Source organism: Aegilops tauschii, chromosome 7 (assembly GCF_002575655.3).
Source record: "Aegilops tauschii subsp. strangulata cultivar AL8/78 chromosome 7, Aet v6.0, whole genome shotgun sequence".
NCBI lineage: Eukaryota > Viridiplantae > Streptophyta > Magnoliopsida > Poales > Poaceae > Aegilops > Aegilops tauschii.
The window spans coordinates 321,210,965-321,236,882 of record NC_053041.3 but is presented as its reverse complement, the minus strand read 5'-3'; the positions used below and the strand labels follow the sequence as shown (position 1 = coordinate 321,236,882).

General features: G+C 52.6%; 1 protein-coding gene across 1 annotated transcript; it reads right to left on the bottom strand.

The window, feature by feature from the left end:
* Positions 1–531: 531 nt before the first annotated feature.
* On the bottom strand, positions 532–25,563 carry LOC109762793 (transmembrane ascorbate ferrireductase 2). The gene is made up of 4 exons (XM_020321667.3): positions 25,265–25,563; positions 7,148–7,196; positions 1,162–1,361; positions 532–1,049 (listed from the first exon to the last, which is right to left on the bottom strand). The coding sequence occupies exons 1-4, from the start codon at positions 25,412–25,414 to the stop codon at positions 744–746; spliced, it is 705 nt and encodes a 234-aa protein (XP_020177256.1). The 5' UTR covers positions 25,415–25,563; the 3' UTR covers positions 532–743.
* Positions 25,564–25,918: the final 355 nt, after the last annotated feature.

Sequence of the window (25,918 nt, the reverse complement as noted above, 5' to 3'; positions counted from 1 at the left end):
GGGAAAACACCCATATCAACATGCACTATGCATGCTACTCATATCAAGAAATATTCTACAACTATAGAATAATCAAATGCAATAAAGTTTATTTTAGTTTCAGTTCACATATTGTTAGTCTAAATACTAATGTTCCATACACCCAATTCTCACTGAAATAGTTGAGACATATTCCCGCCACAATGCGCGGGTATCTCTAGTTTTGCATATGGTTGGGACAAAAAAAACTTCAAATAGTTCACCTAACTTTTTGACTGCAATTGGTCTTTGCGGCAAGGACGCAACGGGTCATCTAGTCTTACTTTGAAATGAAAAAGAACTCCAGTCCAGGGGTGACTCGAGTGGAACAAAACATCGATCCCCATAATCGTGGCCTCTCACCGTTGCCTTTATACTACATAACGTCTACAATTATCTCAAGAAGCGTAACATAATGAATCAGAACCATGTTCAACTACCCATATGCACGATAAACTACTGCAAGGCAGACTGAACATGGATTCTAAATCAATCAAGCAAGGCATGCTGGGATAAGTAAACCAAGGGAATATATATCAGGGAACAAAATCGGGCCATGACATGAATAGGAACAGGGTTAATCGTTCAATTTGCAGATTAAAAAAATAACAGCCCAGAGGGCAATGACACATACATATAAAATTTCCTAGGTTGAAGCAAGAAAGGTGTAGTTTATGACTAGCTGCAGCCCAAGAACAACACACCCATTTCCCTTCCATTCCCTCTCACTCTGAAGAACCTCGGTACGTGTCGATCTTGCCAGCTCCAGGGTTAAAAATAGCAAGAATAACAAGAGCTCCTAGTAGTATCAGCATCATCCCCAGTGAGTTCATCAGCATCGCTTCTGTGGAGAAGCGCCCGATCATTTTTGCACTCTGCATGAAGATTGACTTCTCCAGAAGTCCAGTCACGCTTGTGGCGATGGCAAGAACATAGAGAAATACACCCAAGAACACATGCCAGGGGAGCAGGGACGCTCTGTCGCTTCTAGATCCTCCAGGGTACCAGAAGGTCAAAAATCCAGCAGCCCACTGTGGAGATTCCATGAGAGGAGGAGAATAAATTATATAAGACCTCTTTATCTCTAAACAATTTAATAATGAAAACATCATAAATGCACATGAGATACCATCTCTTCTCTACCTGCAAGCTGAAGATGATGATGCAAGAAAGGCCCAACCAGGAGTGGAGTGTGTACAAGTGGTCAATTTCTTTTTCATCGTGGAACTTCCAGACAGCCCAGAGGCCAACTAGACTCAAAAACATGGCAAGGAACTGCAACGTAATGTGTACTAACTTCTTCAGTTTCTTGGTTCCTGGCACTGTCTTGTACGCCAAAAGAGCTGCATGAAGCACCATATCAACAAGAATTTATAAGATGTATACCCGATACAAATTAAATAACTGAATTCAACTCTAATGGTCTGGTCCCCAAACCTGGTCTTGGGGTTGTATCTTGTTATGACCGGTTTAGCTAGGCCCACCGGGCAATCTAAGCCCACAAGTTATCTTAGGTTAATTCTTATGCAAGTTATCTTAGGTTAATTCTTATGCAAGTTATCTAGGTTATAAATACTAGTAAAAGGGCCGTGCGTTGCAACGAAAAAAAAATATCACACGTTCAAGATTTTAGCAATCCAATCACCGACTTGCATATGTCTAGTTCATTCAAGCACTGGCTCTTCTGCCATAACCTCTAAGCTCATCATCGCTTCACTGTGAAGTTGAGAGAGTATCCATATCAACACATATGCCAGATTATTGCTATATCTCACCCTTAGTCTTTTTAATTTTGAAGAGGCTTGTTGATTGTCTATTTGGGGACATATATAAATTGATGGGATCATATGTAAATTTGCGAAGTGGTACGCTTTTTTTGGAGTAGATGATACTTCTAATTAATAAAGAATTTTTTATGGTATCGAAAGCTGGCCAATGACCCAATAAAGAGAATAGTAAAATGGATGTGGCTGAATCATCTTCTAAAAAAAGGGATGTGGCTGAATCATAGGCAGCCCGTGGCACTGCAATAAAAGGTCGCTTTCCATTAAAAAATGAAATAAAAAAACATTCTTTCTATAAAAAGGCAGCTCGTAATGCGCCCAAGCGAGGAGAGGCCGAGCTCTTCCCCGTGATGCCATCTCCGCCGCCTTCCTCTCGGCTCCAGCCGGCGAGCCCAACTGTTCGCTATAACCTCGCGTCGCCGCCCTTCTCTATGCATTCTCCATTCCCTTCCTCCCTCTCCATGGTCCCCTTCTTCTCCCGTATCTCTCCTCTCTCATCTCTCTCTCCTCCCTGTTGTTCCTTATCCCTACTGCTCCTGTACAATGAAGCAATTTGATGGGTAAAGAAGCGTGTCTATCGATTGGAGAATAATTTTATTTGATCGGTGATTGATGTAAAAAAATCCTATTCGGTGAGTGCTCTCCCGTGTCCAGCCCGCTCGTGTGCCCATCGCATTTGCATCTGGCTGTAGACAACGATTCCATGAGCCCTCTCGCACGGACGACGAGTGTCGTCTGACCCCCACACGCATCGTTGTTTGTCCTCCGATATTATCTTTCTTCTTAACCGCCCTCATCCTCGTCTCTCCCCCCATGCCTTTTCTCCCCACACTCTTGATTCTCTCTTCCTTCTCTCCCCTTTTCCCTGTCCAGCGGGGAACTACCACCGTGCGCAGCACTCCCAGTCCCCCCTCAACGGTCGCCACTGCTTCAAGACCTTCCCCGTAGGCTCTCATTCCAGATCGGATCGGATCGAGGCCACCACCGAGCCTCCCGAGCGCCTCCTTTCTCCTTCCTCCACCATATTTCTTTTTCGGTTGGCCATGAGCCAGCCAGCAGGGGAGCTGCCTTCCAGGTCGCTGGAAGCCGGCACCCGTCCCGTCGTCCCCCCTTCGACCGACGCCGATAGAGCTGCCATCGACCGTCCCGAGCCGTCCCTCGCGCGCGCGTGCGGGGGGGGGGGGGGGGGGGGGGGGGGGGGGGGGGTTGTGTCTCTGCTTGCCATCGACCGTCCCAGGCCATCCCTCGCGGGCGGGACGCCTGTGTCTCTGCCAATTATTTGGTATTCCCAAGGTTTTCCATCTGAGTCGAGGGATTTGTAACCTCCCCCTACGTTGCAACAAAAGAAAATAAAAACACATACTTCTAGTACAATATAAGCACAACTTAAGATCCCTCCACAGGTTCATCTTCTATATTTCAACATTGGCCACATCCGTGTTGTCGCTTATCCTCTTTCCTGCCAACCATGGTCGTGGTGTCCACCTGATCGCAATGTGTCTGAACGTGGCCAATCCCAAGGTGATGGTCCCGGCCACTACCTAAACGCTAAACCCATACACACTTTCCGTTGAACAACATCGCCGCAAGTGAATGTCTAACAATTCTAACCTAATATCGTCGAGCTGGACATGCCCTTCCCGAGCCACGGCCTGCACCTAGTACATACACCATCTCTCATACGCCCATTCACTTTTAAATTGTATATTTGTTTTTGAAAATGCATCGACATTCTTTTTGAAATACATAAATATTTTTTAAATCACATGAATTTCTTTAATTACAAAATATTAGTAAGCATGTGAACACTTCTTAGAATTTTTTTTGCGAATAGAACACTTCTTAGAATTACATGAACAAACTTTTCTTGATAAAAAGGTGAACAAATTTCAATTGGTGTGAGCATTATTTTGATATATGAACACTATTCTTAAAACTACATAAACATTCTAAAATTCATGAACGATTTTTAAAAACTACTACACGGCATTTTTTTAAAGGCACGACCACATAAAATTAGAACATGCGTAAATTGGATTTTAGATGTGTGGCAGGTGATCAGATTACACGTCTGCACGTCTAATTTTTTTTCTTGCTATAGTGAACGGGAGGAGAGCTATTCTCAATGATTTACTCTAGTTGTGCCCTGAGCCTGTGCAATTTTCTCGTTCGTGACTACGTGGCTCAGTAAGGAAAAAAAGGGCACTACGTGGAGTGCTACACGAAGGATATTTTGCTTTGACTGGTCAAAGCCCATCGCCAAGCGAAGCAAACCGTACAGCGCCGGAGCATTGCGCGACTGCCGGCGTCCTCGCCGCGCACGATAGTTGGGCTTGATTTGCTGTGCCAGCTATGGGCTTCGTTCGCTAGGCCTATTCTGGGTATGGAAGGAAACTGAAACTGTGACAACGAAAACTGGACGGACGAAATTTAGTACCACCTCATGTATATGTTTTAAATTCAAACTGAAAGCGTAAATTGATGGAAAGAAGCGTATTGTGACGGTGAACCCGACAAAGTCAATCCGTGCTTTATTATTAGGGAAAGATAGGTTGTAAGACTCTTTTTGAAATCAAACAATAAGAAGAATATTATCTCTATTGCCGGCTCCCAGAGGAGCCGGAACCCTAGCCACCTCTAACCCTAGCCGCCGCCGCCATCCTCCTCCTATGCGACGGCGCCCAGCCGCCGGCGCGCCCGCTCATCGCCTCGCCCTACTCCATCCTTCCCCTACAACCTACGGAGCAGGTCCGGTAGGATCCCTGGTTCTACCAATTTGGTATCCAGAGACTCGGGTTCGATCATGTCGTCATCAACACCCACGCCGCCGCTGCCCATCATCACCACCGCCCCGATGACCACTGCCGGATCCCCAACGCCGCCGGCCCCGATCACCTCCGCGCCGCCGGCCCCCGTCACTTCCGCGCCGCCGACAACCTCCGTCTTCACGCCGGAGGAGATGACCAGCACCCTGGGGGACCTCGTGACGGCCGTCCAGGGCATCTCCCTGTACTTGGCCGGCCCGCACACCACCCCGCCGGCTGCGCCCCCTGCCTACAGCCACCCGGCGATGCACTGGCCGATCCAGACCGCGTCGGGCCCGAGCGGGACGCCCCTGCTGCCGTTCCAGGCGGGCTACACCGGCGGGCCCCCGCCGCTGCTGCACCTGCCCTGGTACTCGGTACCCGCGGCGATCGCCGGGGCCCATCCGTCGCTCCAGCCGCCGCCCGCCCCAGCGCCGTCCTGGCCGCAGTAGCCCGCGCCGGTTCTCGCGGCGCCACCCGCGCCTCCCGCGCCCGCCCCAGCGCCGCAGTGGCCGCACTGGCCCGCGCCGGCCCCAGCCGCGCCAACCGCGCCGGTCCAGCTCCCACCGCCGCCGCCCAGCTCCGGACTGGGCCAGTCCACACCGGGAGGACTTCCGATCCAGCAGGTCCGGTTTCCGCCGTCACCGTCCCCGATCCAGGCCTGGCTAACCGGGACGTCGCCACCGCCAGTTTACACAGAGGCCGGGGACCCACCGGTACCCACGCTGCAGTCTGGGGCCTTGTCCGGCTCCGCGGGGGCCTACGACGGCCTCCCCACCGTTGACCGGGCGCCGTCATCATCACTGCTCCGCACCGCCGAGCCGATCGGCCATGGCGCGCCGACCCAGACGCCGCCACGGTTCGCCAAGATCGACTTCGCCACCTATGACGGCACGGAGGACCCCCTCAACTGGCTCAACCAGTGCGACCAGTTCTTTCGCGGGCAGCGCACCCTCGCATCGGAGCGTACCTGGCTCGCCTCATACCACCTCCGCGGCGCGGCACAGACCTGGTATTACGCCCTCGAGCAGGACGAGGGCGCCATGCCCCCTTGGGAGCGCTTCCGCGAGCTCTGCCTCCTTCGCTTTGGGCCTCCGGTTCACGGGAGCCGCCTGGCGGAGCTCGGCCGCCTTCCCTTCACTTCAACGGTGCAGGACTTCGCCGACCGTTTCCAAGCCCTAGCATGCCATGAGTCGGGCGTGACGGCGCAGCAGCGGGCCGACCTCTTTGTCGATGGACTTCCGGATCACATCCGCGTGGACGTGGAGCTTCGGGGACCCCAGGATCTCCAGTCGGCCATGTACTACGCCCGCGCGTTCGAGCGCCGCGCGGTGGCCATCCAGCAGGAATCACCGTTCCGGACCGCTGGGTCGCTACCCGGGCCGGATTCCGCGCAGGGTCGGCCTGCGCAGGCTTCTGCGGCACCCCTCGCCGCGACCGCGGCGCGCCCGTTCCGCCGGCTCACCTCAGCCGAGCTACTCGAGCGTCGCCGCCAAGGGTTGTGCTTCAACTGCGACGAGCCCTACACGCCCGGCCATGCCTGCCCGCGACTCTTCTACCTGGAGGTTACAGACTACATTCCGGAGGACGCCGTCGCCGCCGACCTGGCCGCCCCAGCTGTCGAGAAGGTGTTTGACGCTGGTTGATCGCCTCGAGGAGTTCCGCAAGCGCTTCCCCACCTTACAGCTCGAGGACGAGCTGTTTGTGCAGGCGGGGAGAAGTGTTATGGCCGGTTTAGCTAGGCCCACCGGGCAATCTTAGCCCACAAGTTATCTTAGGTTAATTCTTATGCAAGTTATTTTAGGTTAATTCTTATGCAAGTTATCTAGGTTATAAATATAGGCTGTAAGACTCTTTTTGGAATCAAGCAATAAGAAGAATATTATCTCTATTGCCCGGCTCCCAGAGGAGCCGGAACCCTAGCCGCCTCTAACCCTAGCCGCCGCCGCCATCCTCCTCCTACGCGACGGCGCCCAGCCGCCGGCGCGCCCGCTCATCGCCTCGCCCTACTCCATCCTTCCCCTACAACCTACGAAGCAGGTCCGGTAGGATCCCTGGTTCTACCATATCTGCTAGGTGTCAATTCAGATTTTACTATTCAAACAAATGAGACTACTTAGTTTGGAGTTTCAGTCTATCCGAATCTGGCTACAAGTTGGATTGGGTTTCAGACATAAATAGGTAAAGTATGCTATTAGTTTTGCTTGCGGTGTTTCCTTATATTTCTAATGTATACTATGTGACGAGTTGGGTGAACCAAACTTGGTTAGAATCATTTCCAGCATGCCGAGAATCCATATCATTAGCTACATAACATACTTTCTACATATAATTAACCAAGATATAAGATACAATGACAGCTTAGTCTAGTTGGAATACTATGGAACGATATGTATTTCATACATCTAAAATATTGTGCACATGCCAGAAATAGCCAAAGCAACACATTTGGCATGAAATTGAGTGAGTCCATACAAAAAATTATATGCCACAATAACAAGGCCGTTCTGAAACTAAAGTGTTTTCGTCAATATCACTGACCTTCAGCATTCAGGACTACCAATCCAATCAGCATTAGCACAGGGTGTACCTGAAAAGATGCACATTAGTATCACAAGAAGATGAGATCAATATACACAATAATAATATCTAGTGAACATAATTATAATAACCAACTTTGGTACTGCATGCAAAACCACAAACGCATAAACAATATGGTTGGTTATTGGTTGACAAAGTGACATGTGACAAGGCTGGATGTCGCGGCAGTGTTGCTGACAAATGGCATGCACTGAATCCTAGTCTGGTGGTCTTAATAGACAAACATGAGTGCATGACTGAAATAATCCTACTTTCATTCTGAGTGCACAGATAATGTGCACTACACATAGATGTGTACAAATGCAGCTATAGGATGTATGTTCCCTCCCAGACAATATCCCATGTGGAGAATTACTACGTGAAACGCAAGCAGCAGCACAAAAATATAAAAAGAATTCTAGTACCAACTGATTTGTAAAATCAATCCCTCCAAAGAAACATCACCCTGTTTTCCTGAAATCTTGTCATTTAAAGCTTATTGTTGAGATTAATGAATTGTCAAATGACACACAAAAGATATGTGACACAGAGGTAAACCCTACACTCAAGCACCCACCATTGCATGTCAAAATCTACAATCTTTTTTTCACGGAAAGGCTGATGTTTCAAAATGGAATGAACCGGAAACATTCCCCTTTTTTTGCTCAGAGACTTGTCCATCAGATCACATGGCATGCAGCGCAGCACTTCCCATGTAACACTCCAAAAATGATGGATGATCTGGCTGCATGAATTTGAGAAGTGAAGTACACAAAGAGTAATTTTTTCCAAGCAGATGTTTTCTTGTCTATTTCTCAGTTGAATATCAACTGATAAAAACAATGTTTCAAAAGAATTCCGACTTGCCATTCTACACACGGACGTTCAAATTTTCGGTCATTCATTATGCAAGTGTAAGCCCTGCACATCCCAAACACCACAAATATTATCCAAACAATTGCTAATTTCTACCTAAAGGGTTAGAAACTAAGTCTTAGTGACCACTTGTCATAAATGAACCTATTGTCCCAATCATAGTGCCACATCCCCGTCCACCGTCCTGACGTAGACAGACATCAGAGGCTTACCCTCTTCAATCGCTCCTCTCTCTTCTCTACCAAGTCTCATCCCCTACTTCAAATCCCTTAGCTGCATGCGGTTCACCTGTGAGATCCATAGCTGGTGCCTCACAATTGGTATTAGTCGCCACGATTGGTTCCGTCTGCCTCGCTAATCCTCTCGATAGAATGGTAAAATTCCACAATGAAGGGTGTGGAATTGCTTCAGTGAATCCACCCAAAATCACAAGCAGGGTTTGTTTGATGTAAAGACATGTTGCAACAGTGCCGTCGAAGGCTGCCGCTCCGACGGCTCGGACCAGTTAGCCATCGCTGCTATGGGGGAAAGCACCGACCAACTTTAGTCATCCACGGCGTCACTGCTCACCAAGTTTGACCACATGACCACTAAACTCGACAATTTTGGTAAGAAACTCATCACCACCCAGGAGAGCATGGATGAGATTTGTGATAAGGAAGCAATGCTCGAGGCAACGCTGGCAACGTCCACGGCAGCTCCCACACTCACGACGACCCAAGCGGCTCCTCTATGACGTTTGGGTGGTCCCTAATTTGGCGAATCAGTGGTTGCCATTACTGGGGATGCCAGATGGAGTGCCACCATGTACCGGGTTCATCACGGCGCCAGGCTCACCTCAAGATGGAGTCTAAACATGCCACGTCGATGTTCCGGGGCGCGGGCAAGTTCAGAGCGTGAGCGACCATGGGAGCATCAGCTCGAGCGGGATCGACCATGAGATCACGACCACAACCACTATGTCAAGTTGCCAAAGCACGACTTTCCTCGGTTCTCCGGTGACAACCCCCGTATGTGGATCGATCTCGCTCACACTTACTTTGACATGTGTCAAGTTCCTAGTCATCAATGGGTGTCTACCACAACCTTGTATTTGGATGGTGGGTGTCTTCCACAACCTTATATTTCGATGGCCATGTGGCACTGTTGTGGAAGGCATTCAAACGGCGCCACCGAGCTTGACCTTGGGAGGAATTCAATTTTGCTACTCCCTCCGATCCATATTACTTGTCACTCAAATGGATGTATCTAGACGTATTTCAGTGCTAGAGACATCCGTTTGAGCGACAAGTAATATGGATCAGAGGGAGTGTTGAACATGGCCTTGGGAGGAATTCAATTTTGCTATTGAACGGGAATTTGGCCAGGAGGAATATGACACTTAGATGTCACGCGACTGCAGTTTAGGCAAACACATTCAGTTGTGGAATACAGAACAGCTTTCGAGTCACCAATAGACCACCTGATCGCTTTTGACCCCACTCTTAACACAAAAGTTTTTTGTGTCCCAGTTTGTTCTCAGCCTCAAGGATTATATCAGGGCTGCAGTCTGATTTCAGACATCTACGAGTGTAACGCGTGCCGTGGAGCTTGCTCGGATTCTGGAAGAATAGCTGGACTCACACAGCCCTCGTGCACGCACTTGGCCAAGCAAATGCAACAGGTAGCTCCGTAGCTGTTCCCAACACTGTAGCCCCTGTTCCTCCTCCTCAGTGGCAACAACGCAAGACAACTGATGATTTTGTTAGAATCGCTAGATTCTCTAGCTGTCACCCAGGACTCTCACTAAAGAGATGTGCTTTGCTTCACACAGAAAGAGCTACTACTAGTGGGATACTTTATTTGCTACAAGCCTGCCTATTACATATGGCGTGCCTCTCCTTATATATAGGCCTGCAGTAACCGCCATTGCTACAGTAGTATGGCTCATAGCTAGTTCATCTACTGCACAACTCATACCCAAGTAGATGAAAACTCATATAAAGTTAGGATAACTATTGAGTGATGACATATGCCATGACATCATATTCTTCTTGGCTAAAGTTTCATAATGTCCCTCAACATCCAACTCAATTTGACCTCTTCCTTCTCATGCATGTTATCCTGGGATCGTCTTCGTCTTTTCGTACTGCATGATCGTAGCTACTGCATACGACATCCCCTTTGACGAATTCACACACATTTTCTCGTGGACACAACTAACACGAGAACTCTGTTCTTGTGGACACAACAAGCACAAGAATCATGTTGTCTTGTAGATGGCTAGATGCATCTATTATTAGTTATCTCAGTAGACACAGCTAACACGAAATTTCAGCTTCTTGTGGACGCAACTAACATAAGAACTATCTTGTATTCTTGTGGACACAAGTGACACAAGATCTTGATCACACACGCGATTTTGTGGACACATCTAGCACAAGAACCACACACACAACTAACAGGGAATTACCAGGAGCACTACCTCCTGTTGCCGGTGACACACCTTGCCGGGCAACATCTTGATCAATCAGAACAAGGCTGGTTCATCTTCAGCACATGTTGAATTGCCTTCTTTCTTTGCTTGCAGTTGGCACTTGGGATCTTGCATGCGCCATCGAAAACAAGGTCAATTCGCTCCTCTTTGAACTACTCTTACTCTCATATGAGGCATGGCTACTACCTCAAGCGGAGACCCTATATATACTCAGGTACCAAGTACCATCACCATGGAGAAGCAAAGGAACAAGGCCAAACCATGGCGGAAGAGGAGCAAGGAAAGAATGAAGGGGAAGGATCAATTGCTCATTGTCCGGAAGTCCGGACGAAGCCAAACGAAAATGCTCTCTGGACACTTGTCCGGCTTTCCACATCCGGCCCCAGCCGGACACCTACCCGGACATCTGGCCCCTGGAGCAACCTCTTCGACGCCAGCTAGCCATCAACAGACCAGCTACCGTGCCCGGATGTCCAGCTAACTGTCCAGTCATCCAGCCCGAGCCCAGACCCTGCCTGCGTGCAGCCCGACACAAGTGGTCATGTATCTCTCTTGTCCGCCCCTATCTCATCTTGCACTGTAAATAGTCGTCCCCTACCTCCTCTCTAGGGTTAGCAAAGTGCAATTAAACAAATTGAGAGAGCTTTGCTCCTTGTACCTCCTCCTAGAGGAACAAGTCCATCTTGGAGAAGGATCTATCTTGATCTCAAGACCTCCATCTTGGAGAAGGATCTCTCTAGATCATCAAGCCCTCATCCAAGGTTTTTGAGTCGCCAAGTCAAGCCAAGTCGCCGAGGCTGCGGCTAGTGGCTTGCTGGCTTGAGTCAGCGACTTGGCTTGATTAGTCGCCCCAAGTCGCCATGGCACAACAGTACATAGAGCAGCAGAGCACATAGATATACAGCAGCAGAAGAGCACATATACAACAGAGAAAATATACTACATCTAAGCAGAGCACATATAGAGCCCACCCCGCGCTCTCTTTCATATACTATATCTAAGCAGAGCACATATATGGCCCACCCTGCGCTCTCTTTCCTTCGGTCCTCCTCCTTCCCCAGTCCCCACATGATCACATATACAACAGCAGCAAGCCACGCGAGCCAGCGAGTCGTGCGACTAATCGCCCCAAGTCACCGGCGAGCCACGCGAGTCGCGCGACTTGCTCCCTGAGTCAAGTCGCCTGCGCGAGCCAGCCACGCCGCGACGACTTGGCGATTAGTCGGCGACTAATCGGCGATTAGTCGGCGACTCAAAAACAGAGCCCTCATCTTCACTGTGGATTTGGGAAGAACTACCCTAGCTACTCTCTCTCTTAGTTTATTGCGGATTGTGCGGTACTTGTGTAGATTTGCTTAAAGAGGGCATGTGTGATTGGATCTTGTCTTTGAGTGCTTGTTCCCCTTGTGTTCTTGTTTATTCCTCTTGATCCACCTCCATGTGTGAAAGATTGGGCCACCTACGGCTTTGCCCTACATCAATATCTCACTCAACCTAATACACGTGGCTCTGATACTAATTGTTAGAATCACAAGCTTCTCTAGATGTCACCTAGGACTCTCTCTAAAGAGATGTGCTTGCTTCACACACACAAAGAGCTACTACCGGTAGGAAGCTTTATCAGATATCTCAATTTTTACAAGCTTGCACATACGGGGTGCCTCTCCTTATAGAGAGGATTTAGGTCGGCGCTACAGTAACCGACATTGCTACAGTAGTACGGCTCGGAGCTAGTTCATCTATTGCACAGCTCATACACAAGTAGATGACAACTCATATATAGTCGGGAATAACTATATATACCATGACATCGTATTGTTCTTGGCCAAGGTTTCATGATGTCCCTCAAGATCAACTCAATTTGACTTCTTCCTTCTCATGCATGCATCTCGTTGGTATATGATAAGATTAATTGTAACAGATTTTGCTCAGGGACACAACTAAAGAGATTTCAGACAAGCCAATGGACTCTGTTTCCATTCTGGTGACAAGTACAGCAAGGAGCATCAATGCAAAAATGCAACTTCTAACAATCAAGTGAGAGAACATGGGGAAGTACACAATAAAGATGCAGTTCAGGCCTTAGAACTGTTCTGAACCTTATGGAGGAGAATGTTGTCAGTTGTCAGTAAATGCAGTCTCAGGAGCTGAGGCAGCAGAAACAGTACGTCCCGGTGATCAAGTCATGCTCATGCTAGTTGATGCAAATTTTATAGCGTGATGCATTGTCCCTGTAACCTGCACCTGCAGTTCAGGTTATGGTTGCAAATCGACAGCCGATGCAGTCAGTGCAACTGGTGCAGAACTTGAATTGGTGGACACAAGGCACTACTTTCAGTACTACAATGCGAGTGCTTTGACTTGGGGTATATGCCGCTGTGTTGGGCATGGACTGGTTGAAGTTACATAGTCCTATGACCTGTGACTGGGAAGCCAACTCTGCAGTTCCTGCAAGCAGGTGTGCCTGTTACACTGCATGGCATTCAGTCAGTTACTCTAGCCACACTTCAGGCAATTTCTGTTGAGCAAGTTAACAATGCATTGGTGGGCAATGACATTTGAGCCATGCTCGTGATTTCTCAAGAGACACCTGACTCTCCTGTACACATTTCTCCACTAGAGCCTGATATGGAACAGCTGCTTACTGAATATGTGGATGTTTTCGCTGAACCAAAAACGCTAACGCCGCATCGACTGTACGATCAACCATTAACATTGGAACCTGTCCATCACCCTCCCAAACTCTCGCCCTTATCGCTACTCACCACAACAAAAGGATGAAATCGAACATCAAGTGGCAGAGATGATCGTAGCAGGCATTGTCAGCCACAGTATGAGTCCCTATGCATCACATGTGCTCCTTTTGAAGCAGGGGGGCAGTTGGAGATTGCGTAGACTACAGGAAATTAAATGAGGTAACAATTAAGAACAAGTTTCCACTGCCAATTGTTGACGAACTGTTGGATGAATTGGCTAGCTCTAAGTTCTTCTCCAAACTGGATTTACGAGCTAGTTATCATCAAATACGGATGCATGCTTCTCGTGAAGATAAAACTGCATTTAAAACCCATTCTAGCTACTTCCAGTTTCAGTAATGTCGTTTGGACTCACAAACGCGCCAGCTACATTTCAGTTCCTAATGAGTTCGATTTTCGAGCTCCGCATTTGCAAATTCGTCGTTATGTTCCTGGATAACATATATATACTTATCTATAGCTGCATTTGGGCAAAGCATGTGGAGCACTTACAGTTAGTGATGCAGATTGTGCCCGCCAATCAACTGTTTGCAAAGAAATCCAAATGTTCATTCGCCCAATCCAATATACATTACTTGTGGCACATCATATCTAGCGAGGGAGTGGCAACTGACACAGAGAAGACGGATGCAACGCTCAAATGGTGCCAGCCGACAAATGTGACGGAGCTACAAGGATTTCCGGGGCCCACGAGTTACAGCCATAAATTTGTCAACAATTATGGTATGCTAGCTAAACCCCTGACGTCCCTACTTACTAAGAATTCTCTGGACTCCTCAAGCCACAAATGCATTTGAAACACTGAAGCATGCTATGTCTAAAACCCCTATACTGGGCATGCCTGACTTCATCAGCCTTTCACAGTGGAAACTGACGCCTGCGATTCAGGCACCGGAGATGTGCTTTCACAACACAATCATCCTATTGTGTATTTAAGTAAAGCATTGGGGGTTGCTAACTGCATGCTCTCAGTTTATGGAAAGGAATTCTTAGCAGTGATTATCGCAGTTCATAAATGGCGGCAATATCTGCAGCATGGGCCATTTATTGTCCTGACAGACCACAGTGTAACACCCCTGATCTAGAGGGGTTCGGCGATCAGAGGTAGGTGAGGGAGCAGGTGAGGAAGAGGGGATGAGCTTGGAGAAGGGGGTTGGGATTGCAGAGGAAAGGTTGGATACAGAGAGTAGCTTACACACGCATGACTCCCTCGGCCAACAGGCTGGCCTTAGTGAACTATTTAACACATGACGCACACGCTAGCTAGACGGGCCCCGCCTGCCAGGCGTGCCAAGTCACACTGTCCATGGAATGGACAGGTGTGACATTCTCCCCTCCTTAAGCAATGGCCTCCTCTGCCAGATGGTAGCCATTGGAAATGGCCGGCGAAGCACGTCGTAATCTTCCCAGGTTGCGGTGTCAGCGGTTGTGGGTGACCACTGAATCTTGAGCTGTACCACTGGCGCGTCGCCGTGATTCATCATGCGTCAGTCGAGTATCTTGAATGGTTCTGCTGCCGTGGCGGACAGGTCTTGGACGCGGGGAAGATCGGCGAACACCGGCGAGTAGTCCGGCATGAAGGGCTTAAGTTGCAAGACGTGGAAGACAGGGTGCACGCGGCTGTCCGGCAGCAGATCCAGCTTGTAGGCCAGCGGCCCGAAACTTGAAGGCGAGCTTGGCGCACGGGCGAGAGACCACCGAACGCTGCACGTACGGCTGGAGCTTCAGGAGCACCTGTTCACCGACTTGGAAGGAGTGCTCGACGCGATGCTTGTCAGCTTGTTTCTTGAACTGGTGCTGGGCGCGCACTAGGTGAGCACGGATGTTGTCGGTGTGCTCTGCCCAGTCCAAGTCTTCGCCGGCCGGCGCGGCCTCCGCCCATGTCGCCATGGCGCCCAAATTGGCCTCCTTACCGTAAAGAGCCTTGAACGGGGTGCAATTCAGCGAGGCGTGGAAGGTGGAGTTGTACCAGAATTCAGCCATCGGCAACCAGCGGCGCCATTTCTTGGGGGAGTCGTGGACGGCGCAACGCAAGTACATCTCCATGCACTGCTTCACACGCTCGCTCTGGCCATCAGTCTGCGGGTGGTACGCGGTGGAGTACAGCAGCTTGGTGCCCGCACCCGCGAGCAACTCCCGCCACAGATTGGTAGTGAAGACCTTGTCGCGATCCGAGACGATCGAGGAGGGTATGCCGTGCAGCTTCACCACGTTGTCCCAGAACGCGCAAGCCACTTGAGCGGCATTGAAGGGGTGGCGTAGTGGCACAAAGTGTGCGAACTTGGTGAAGCGATCAACAACCACCATGATGGAGTCTTAGCCCTCCGACGCCGGCAAGCCCTCGACGAAGTCCATGGTAAGATCCTCCCATGGTGCAGAGGGGATGGGCAGCGGCGTGAGGAGGCCCGCGGCTTGGTGTGCTCGCGCTTGGCCTGCTGACAGACGGCGCACTGGTGCACGAACTCCTCCACATCCTTCTTCGGGCCGCGCCACTCAAAGTGTTTCTTGACGCTGTGGTATGTTGTGGTGATGCCAGAGTGGCCGCCCACGGCACTGTTGTGGAGGGCGGCGATCAGCTTGGTGCGCAGGGCAGTGTTGGCGCCGATCCAGAGCCACCCTTGTCGGCGAATGAGGCCCCAGTGGAGCTCGTAGCCCTCGTCGTCAGGTATGTGGATGGCCAAGTGCTAGAGGCGCTCTTGGGGATCGGCTTCTGTCTCATATGAGTTGGTGACCTCCTGCACCCAGGCCGGTTGACAGGTCGAGAGCGCGGCCACGTCCATGAGCTTGCCGACTCCGGAGAGCGCGTCTAAGAGGTGACGAAGAACTTGGGAGTTAATGGAGGGATCCAACACTAAGAGGTGATACATGAGTTCATCGAAGGCCGCGCGGTAGTCGAAGACGCTGCCGGTCTGGCAAAGCTAAAGCAGCCTGTGCATGACGAGCTCGAATTCATCGACGCCGAACTCCTCGAGCACGGCGGCTGTGAACATGTCCCATGACAAATTGCAGTGGCTCTGGCGAAACGCCTGCAACCAATGCGCCGCCTGCCGCTCGATGTAGAGAGCGGCGGTGGGCACCCAAAACTGTCGACCCACCTTGTAGAGCTCGAAATACGCCAACAGCGATCCAACCAGAGGTAGGGTGCGGTACCATCGAAGTGAGGAAAATCATGCTTCAGAGGCTTGTGGTAGTTGCCCTCGTGGTGTGTGGGGCTGGGCGGTGGCGCAGTGAACGTGGTCATGGTCGCGCCGAGAGGGGGAATCGGGATGAGCGGGAGCCGCGTACCCCCCAATCGGGCGTGAACGGAGGCGGGGCGAGGCGGAGCGGATCGTTGTTGTGTGGCTACTGATGAGGTGAAGGTGGTGTCAGCTGCGGCGGTGGTGGTGGTGCGATCGTGGTAACAGAGCTTGCGGGAGATGACGAGCCCTCGACAGCCTTGCAGGCCGCATCCACGTCGGCATGGCTTAGATCCAGCTGCCGCGAGAGGCCTCGCAGCTCCTGCGAGATCTGGTTGTTGAAGGCGGTCTGCGCCTCGAGCTGCTTGTCGTGCAGGGCCGCTTGTTCGTCGAACTTGGAGAGGAGGGACTCAAGCATCTTGATGAGGTCAGAGTTCCCTTCTTGGCGTCCAGAACATGCCACGTCGCGACAGAAGGCTTGCGGGGAGCCATTGCACTCGCTTGAAAGGGATCGAACCCCGCGCTGGATTTTGTGTGAGATCCAGCCGAAGCAGACTCACACCGGCGCGGTGGATGTTACCGATCCGCTCCCAAGCTTCAAAGAGTGTCGCGGGCGACGAGGGGAAACGAAATTCCGGCGGAAATTGGCTCTGAATACTAATGTAAAACCCCTGATCTCGAGGATCGGCGATCGGAGGTAGGTGAGAGGGAGCAGGTGAGGAAGAGGGGATGAGCTTGGAGAAGGGGGTTGGGATTGCAGAGGAAAGGTTGGATACAAAAAGTAGCTTACACACGCATGACTCCCTCGGCCAACAGGAGTGCCAAGTCACACTGTCCATGGGATGGACAGGAGCTTGTAACTTGTAGAATCAGCAGCTCTGTTATGACCGGGATATTAAGGGCTTACCCAGTGGGTTGTGGCTCAAGTTATCTTATCGTTATTAGGGGCTTAGCCCAATTATCTTATCGTTATTAGGATCGTTTGCTTAGGAGTCAAGTAAACCTCTCTATATAAGGAGAGGAGATGTATCAATCTAATCAAGCAAGAAGCAATCATTATTTGCTCGGCTTCCCGAAGGGAGCCAGGAGACCTAACCCTAGCCGCCTCTTGCGCCGCCGCCGCCTCTTCTTCATCGCGCCACAGCGCCCCGCCGCCGGCAGCCGCGATCGCATCTCCGTCAACCCTCCCCCTCCCGTACAACCTACGCCCTAGACCAGGTAGGATCCTAGCTCCTACCAATTTGGTATCAGGTAGCTCGGTTCCGATCATGTCTGCATCACCACCCAACCCGCCGCTGCCCGTCACCACCGCGCCGCTGGACTCCACCGCCGGCGCCTCCACCGGCCAGACGCCGCCGCCCTCAACCACGCCGCCCGTCGCCATCTACTCGCCGGCGGAGATGACCGGGGTCCTCAACGACCTCGTCACCGCCGTCCAGGGCATACGCCTCTACCTGGCCGGGCCCTATGGGCAGCCGCCGCCCTTGCAGCCGGCCGCTGCGACCGGGCCAGTCGTCCTGCCATGGTACGCGGCCACCACGGCGTCGATCGGGCCTCAACACCACCACTGGCCCGATCAGCCGCCGCCCGCCGTCGCCCCACACTGGCCGCAGTGGCCGGCTCCGGCGATCGTCGCGCCCCCGACGCCTCCCGGGTCCGGGCAGCCGCAGCCCCAGCTACCGGCCCCACCGCCGCCCGCTGCCGCGCCTCAATGGCCACAGTGGCCGGCCCCGGCCTTCGCTGCGCCCCCCACGCACCCGGGTTCGTGCTGCTGCAGCCGCAGCTGCCGGCCCCGCCACCGCCCAGCACGGGGCCCGGGTCACCCTCGCAGGGAGGCGTACCGATCCAGCAAGTGCGCTTCCCGCAGTCGCCTCCCCAATACCGACCTGGCTGACCGGATCATCACCGCCACCCGTCTACACGTCAGCTGGAGACCCGCCGGCACCCACTCTGCAGTTCGGCGATCCCTCCGGCTCGGCGGGGCACTCCACGGGCCGCGGCCATACTGACCGGGCGCCCCAATCCTCGCTGCTCCGCACCTCCGAGCCAGTCGGCCACGGCGCTTCGACTCAGACACTGCCTCAGTTTGCCAAACTGGACTTCGCCACCTATGCCGGCACGGAGGACCCCCGCAACTGGCTCAACCAGTGCGAGCAATTCTTTCGCGGGCAGTGCACCCTCGCCTCGGAGCGTACCTGGCTCGCCTCTTACCACCTCCGCGGCGCGGCACGGACCTGGTACTACGCCCTCGAGCAGGACGAGGGTAGCATGCCTCCTTGGGAGCGCTTTCGCGAGCTCTGCCTCCTTCGTTTTGGGCCACCGATCCGCGGGAGCCGCCAGGCAGAGCTAGGCCGCCTTCCCTTCACCTCCACGGTTCAGGACTTCGCCGACCGTTTCCAGGCCCTGGCATGCCACAGGTCGGGCGTGACGGCGCAGTAGCGGGCCGACCTCTTTGTCGGTGGACTTCCGGATCACATCCGCGTGGACGTGGAGCTTCGGGGACCCCAGGATCTCCAAACGGCCATGTACTACGCCCGCGCGTTCGAGCGCCGCGCGATGGCCATTCAGCAGGCATCACCGTCCCGGGCCGCTGGGCCGCTACCTTGGCCGGATGTTCCCCCGCAGGGTCGGCCTGCTCAGGCTTACGCGGCACCCCTCGCCGCGACCGCGGCACGCCCGTTCCGCCGGCTCACCTCGGCCGAGCTACTGAAGCGTCGCCGCCAAGGGTTGTGCTTCAACTGCGACGAGCCCTACACGCCCGGCCACGTCTGCTCACGACTCTTCTACCTGGAGGCTGCAGACTACATTGAGAAGGACGCCATCGCCACCGATCTGGCCGCCCCAGCTGTCGCGAAGGTGTTTGACGCTGGTTGATCACCTCGAGGAGTTCAGCAAGCGCTTCCCTACCTTACAGCTCGAGGACGAGCTGTTTGTGCAAGCAGGGAGAAGTGTTATGACCGAGATATTAGGGGCTTAGCCCAGTGGGTTGTGGCCCAAGTTATCTTATCGTTATTAGGGGCTTAGCCCAATTATCTTATCATTATTAGGATCGTTTGCTTAGGAGTCAAGTAAACCTCTCTATACAAGGAGAGGAGATGTATCAATCTAATCAATTAAGAAGCAATCATTATTTTCTCGGCTTCCCGAAGGGAGCCGGGAGACCTAACCCTAGCCGCCGCCGCCGCCTCTTCATCGTGCCACGGCGCCCCGCCGCCGGCAGCCACGATCGCATCTCCGTCAACCCTCCCCCTTCCCGTACGACCTACGCCCTAGACCAGGTAGGATCCTAGCTCCTACCAATTTGGTATCAGGTAGCTCGGTTCCGATCATGTCTGCATCACCACCCAACCCGCCGCTGCCCGTCACCACCGCGCCGCTGGACTCCACCGCCGGCGCCTCCACCGGCCAGACGCCGCCGGCTTCAACCGCGCCGCCCGTCGCCATCTACTCGCCGGCGGAGATGACCGGGGTCCTCAACGACCTCGTCACCGCCGTCCAGGGCATACGCCTCTACCTGGCCGGGCCCTACGGGCAGCCGCCGCCCTTGCAGCCGGCCGCCGCGACCGGGCCAGTCGTCCTGCCATGGTACGCGGCCACCACGGCGCCGATCGGGCCTCAACACCACCACTGGCCCGATTAGCCGCCGCCCGCCGTCGCCCCACACTGGCCGCAGCGGCCGGCTCCGGCGATCGCCGCGCCCCCGACGCCTCCCGGGTCCGGCAGCCGCAGCCCCAGCTGCGGGCCCCACCACCGCCCGCTGCCGCGCCTCAATGGCCACAGTGGCCGGTCCCGGCCTTCGCTGCGCCCCCCACGCCACTCGGGTCCGTGCTGCCGCTGCCGCAGCTGCCGGGCCCGCCATCGCCCAGCACGGGGCCCGGGTCACCCTCGCAAGGAGGCGTACCGATCCAGCAAGTGCGCTTCCCGCCGTCGCCGTCCCCAATACCGACCTGGCTGACCGGATCATCACCGCCACCCGTCTACACGTCAGCTGGAGACCCGCCGGCACCCACTCTGCAGTTCGGCGATCCCTCCGGCTCGGCGGGGCACTCCACGGGCCGCGGCCATACTGACCGGGCGCCCCAATCCTCGCTGCTCCGCACCTCCGAGCCAGTCGGCCACGGCGCTCCGACTCGGACACCGCCTCAATTTGCCAAACTGGACTTCGCCACCTATGACGGCACGGAGGACCCCCTCAACTGGCTCAACCAGTGCGAGCAATTCTTTCGCGGGCAGTGCACCCTCGCCTCGGAGCGTACCTGGCTCGCCTCTTACCACCTCCGCGGCGCGGCACGGACCTGGTACTACGCCCTCGAGCAGGACGAGGGTAGCATGCCCCCTTGGGAGCGCTACCGCGAGCTCTGCCTCCTTCGTTTTGGGCCACCGATCCGCGGGAGCCGCCAGGCAGAGCTAGGCCGCCTTCCCTTCACCTCCACGGTTCAGGACTTCGCCGACCGTTTCCAGGCCCTGGCATGCCACAGGTCGGGCGTGACGGCGCAGCAGCGGGCCGACCTCTTTGTCGGTGGACTTCCGGATCACATCCGCGTGGACGTGGAGCTTCGGGGACCCCAGGATCTCCAGACGGCCATGTACTACGCCCGCGCGTTCGAGCGCCGCGCGGTGGCCATTCAGCAGGCATCACCGTCCCGGGCCGCTGGGCCGCTACCTTGGCCGGATGTTCCCCCGCAGGGTCGGCCTGCTCAGGCTTACGCGGCACGCCCGTTCCGCCGGCTCACCTCGGCCGAGCTACTCGAGCGTCGCCACCAAGGGTTGTGCTTCAACTGCGACGAGCCCTACACGCCCGGCCACGTCTGCTCGCGACTCTTCTACCTGAAGGCTGCAGACTACATTGAGAAGGACGCCATCGCCACCGATCTGGTCGCCCCAGCTGTCGCGAAGGTGTTTGACGCTGGTTGATCACCTCGAGGAGTTCAGCAAGCGCTTCCCCACCTTACAGCTCGAGGACGAGCTGTTTGTGCAAGCGGGGAGAAGTGTTATGACCGGGATATTAGGGGCTTAGCCCAGTGGGTTGTGGCCCAAGTTATCTTATCGTTATTAGGGGCTTAGCCCAATTATCTTATCATTATTAGGATCGTTTGCTTAGGAGTCAAGTAAACCTCTCTATATAAGGAGAGGAGATGTATCAATCTAATCAAGCAAGAAGCAATCATTATTTGCTCGGCTTCCCGAAGGGAGCCGGGAGACCTAACCCTAGCCGCCTCTTGCCCCGCCGCCGCCTCTTCTTCATCGCGCCACGGCGCCCCGCCGCCAGCAGCCGCGATCGCATCTCCATCAACCCTCCCCCTTCCCGTACAACCTACACCCTAGACCAGGTAGGATCCTAGCTCCTACCAAGCTCACATCTGATTTGCAACGCAAGGCGATGTCAAAAATGGTAGGTCTTCAATTTCAATTTAAATTCAAGTATCATTCACAAAATAAAAATCAATTCAAGTATCGCCGCAGGACTAACAACACTGCGGCAAATTCTCTCTCTCGCAAAAATTCAATTCATCGAATCAAAGCCGGATGGATGAAGTAGGGCAAAGCTTCTGGCATTCTCTGTGAGAAGAGACTGCCACAAAAGCTAAAAGACAAGTTCTATAGGACGGCAGTTCGACCCGCAATGTTGTATAGCGCTCAGTGTTGGCCGACTAAAAGGTGACATGTTCAACAGTTAGGTGTGGCGGAGATGCGCATGTTGAGATGGATGTGTGGCCACATGAGGAAGGACCGAGCCCGGAATGATGATATACGAGATAGAGTTGGGGTAGCACCGATTGAAGAGAAGCTTGTCCAACATAGATGGTTTGGGCATATTCAGCGCAGGCCTCCAGAAACTCCGATGCATAGCGGACGGCTAAAGCGTGTTGATAATGTCAAGAGAGGTCCGGGTAGACCAAACTTGACACGTGAGGAGTCCGTAAAGAGAGATCTGAAGGATTTGAGTATCACCAAAGAACTAGCCATGGACAGGGGTGCACTGAAGCTTACCATCCATGTGCCAGAACCATGAGTTGGTCGCGAGATCTTATGGATTTCACCTCTAGCCTACCCCAACTTGTTTGGGACTAAAGGCCAATGAAACATCCCTACACTGCTTTATTTGTGGCCACTACTTTTGTTGATAATGTGGTCCGATTACATGGAGTTCCAGCCTCAGTTGTGTCTGACGGAAATCGAGTTTTTACCGAGTTATTCATAAGAGGTCGGAACCAGACTATGCTACCCCACTGCCTACCATCTGCAAACTAATTGACAATCCGAGTGCATCAATCAACATTTAGAACAATAATTGTGTTGTGCAGTTCATGAGCCCAAAGCAACGGAAGAAATGGCTCCCTATGGCCAAATTCTGGTATAATTCTTCATTTCATTCATCACTGCGGTGTTCTCCATTTAAGGTTGTCTACAAAATTGAACCAAACTTCGGCACAATGATGTTGGTAGGCTGCGCCTACTTCTCTAGCAGAGCTTGCAACGGGCCGTCAGGATTTTCCATAATTGCTTCTTGAGTAGTTGCGCCATGCGCATGAGCACATCAAGGTTCAGGCGGAGAAGCGCCGCAAGGACAAGGAGCTCGTCGGCGGCGAGGATGTGCTTCTCAAGCTACAGCCCTATGCACAGTCCTCCGTCGCCAACAGACCATGCGCCAAGCTTGAGCTCGAGTTCTGTGGGCCATTTCTGGTCACTGAACACATCGACAATGTTGCCTACCGCCTGGACTTGCCGCCGGACAGTTGTATCCATCATATATTTCACGTATCACAGCTCAAACCCTTCAGCGCGAACTAATCGCCGGTTTTCTCCAAACTACTGTCTCCGGTTGATTTGGCGGCGGGACCTCTGATTCCACATGAGATTTTGGAGCGACACATGGTGAAGAAGGGCAACGCGGCCATTCCGCAGATCAAGATAGCTGGTCTTCTGTTCCAGTGGAGCATGCCACCTAGGAAGATTACTATGTGCTCCGGAGGCGTTTTCCGGCCGCTACTATCTAGGAAGGAGCTGAAGCTCAAGAAGGTTAAAGTGTCACATCCCATCCTCTACCGTAGTCCTGACGTGGACGAACACACAGAGGTTGGCGCCTGGGCCTGAAGACAAGACCAACAAAGTGGCTGGCTGAGCTGAGTCAGCAGTGAGGTGCAGCCCACAAGCCGTTGGGTGAGTGTGTGCGTTATTTAAGTGTGTAAAACCTGAGGAGGCATTCTGAATAATGAGAAGTATCGTCTGAATCTCACCCTCTTCTCTGATCACATCTCTCTCTTCTCTCCAACTCTCATTCCTTCAAATCCCTAGCTACCATGTGGTTCCCCTATGAGATCCATAGCTGGTGCCTCACACATAGCTGGCAAGAATCCGGGTCGATCGGATTTAGGAACGATGATCGAAGGATGAGGATCGCAACGATTGAAATCGAGGGTCGAAGAGGGGTACTATTCCTCAACACATTATTCTGGGTCGGGATGTGAGCCCTCAAAAAATCCGGATAGATGCTGCAATCAGAAAATATATTTCAAAGAAAATAGAGAAAAAAGATCATGCGTTTTTGCTTGTTCTAAGTACGAAACTACTAGACTCCACTAAAGCCAAATAGTGGCCCAGGGCCCTAATTCAACTCTGTTACTGGACTCGGTACACCGCCGCTTCTGCTTCATCTATCTCTTGTTCAACACACGCGCCTCCATGTTCTCAAGCAACTACTCATCTCAACCATTGAAGAAAGCTGCAGCAGGACAGGGAAGGATTGACAGTTGATCCGCCATCATAACATGGCAACACCTACATTTGGGTCACGTCCCGGCGACCAAACCTTTTCGATCCAGACTCTACCCCGATCCTCGATTTGGGTTGACGACCCCATGTCACCAGAAGCAGGACCAACCCGCGTTCCAGGCTACTTCCCAATCCAAAATTTTGTAAGTCTGAACCCAATTCCGCCATCATAAACATGGCAACACCTACATTTGGGTCACGTCCCGGCGACCAAACCTTTTCGATCCAGACTCTACCCCGATCCTCGATTTGGGTTGACGACCCCATGTCACCGGAAGCGGGACCAACCCACGTTCCTGGCTACTTCCCAATCCAAACAAAATTAAGTCTTAACCCAATTCCGCCATCATAAACATGGCAACACCTACATTTGGGTCACATCCCGGCGACCAAACCTTTTCGATCCAGACTCTACCCCGATCCTCGATTTGAGTTGACGACCCCATGTCACCGGAAGCGGGACCAACTGGCGTTCCAGGCTACTTCCCAATCCAAACAAAATTAAATCTTAACCCAATTGAAAGAAATTAACAAAGTTTCACCACAACACAAAGTAGAATAATGTCACACAAAATCACACGGAAAAGAAGCGGTGAAAAGGAGAAGCTTTTCACCAAGTTCCAATTGTGATTTGCTGCTGGAAATTAAAACAGCCCTTGATCACATACTCGATACTCAGTAGTCAATACGAGATCACCCCAAGCCTTGAATTACCCACCATCCTAAATCTCACAGATTCGCTACAAAAACTCTCACATTGCTACTTTTGCAGGGTTCAGATGCAAGAGCTAATCGCACTAATTTAGTTTTGTATGATACTGTGAACAGGCCTGCTTTGGACTGGTTTTGGTGGGTTGGTCCGTACATAATAGTGGAATCTAAACCCCTCAATCCTGATCTCAGGATCGAGTAATAAAACTTTTCCCCACTAGGCGGCAGCAAGATCAACAGGTGATCCGTGGTCCGAAACGAGATATGCAACAGAATAGAAGGGAAACAAGAGATGTTTTTTCTTGATTACGTTGAAGATGAGTAGCTTGTCTTTCTCGGCGGAGAGCGCCATACCGCCGCGGAAGTGGACGGCCCAAACGAGGATGACCGCTGCCGCGGTCACGCCAAGCAGCCGTACGAGGCCGAACAACGGGAACCTCACCGCGGGTACCGCCGCCATCGCCTCGGTCGGCAAGATCGAGCGCGTAGAGGGAAGGACGATTAGGGAAGCTTAGAGCAAAGACGCCGATCTGTGCAGTCATCTTGCGAAGAGGACGAGAGTGAGTGTTCACGGGCTTCAGCAGAGAACGTTTTCATAACTATATAGGCGTATTTATGGAAGGAGCTTTCAGTTTAGCTATACCCTATTTTTTCTTTCACAGCTTATAGGCGTGGGTCGACCGGCTCAAATTTTGACTGGTCGTGGTGCAGCCACCCAATTCGGCTTTCTCGAACTGTACGATTACTTCGTCCTCCTGCCCCACATCCAGCCCTCTTATAGTTTCACCAACAAAATTCGCTCTCGCACACAGAGGCGGAGCCAGGATTTTGGTATAGAGAGGCCAAGTCAAGTTCCTAAACTTTCTTAGACAAAAAAATTACAATCATCATACTGTAATATATGCTACGCGCTACAAAACATTGATACAGTTATATGAGTTCAAATTTGCCTTTACAATTGCCA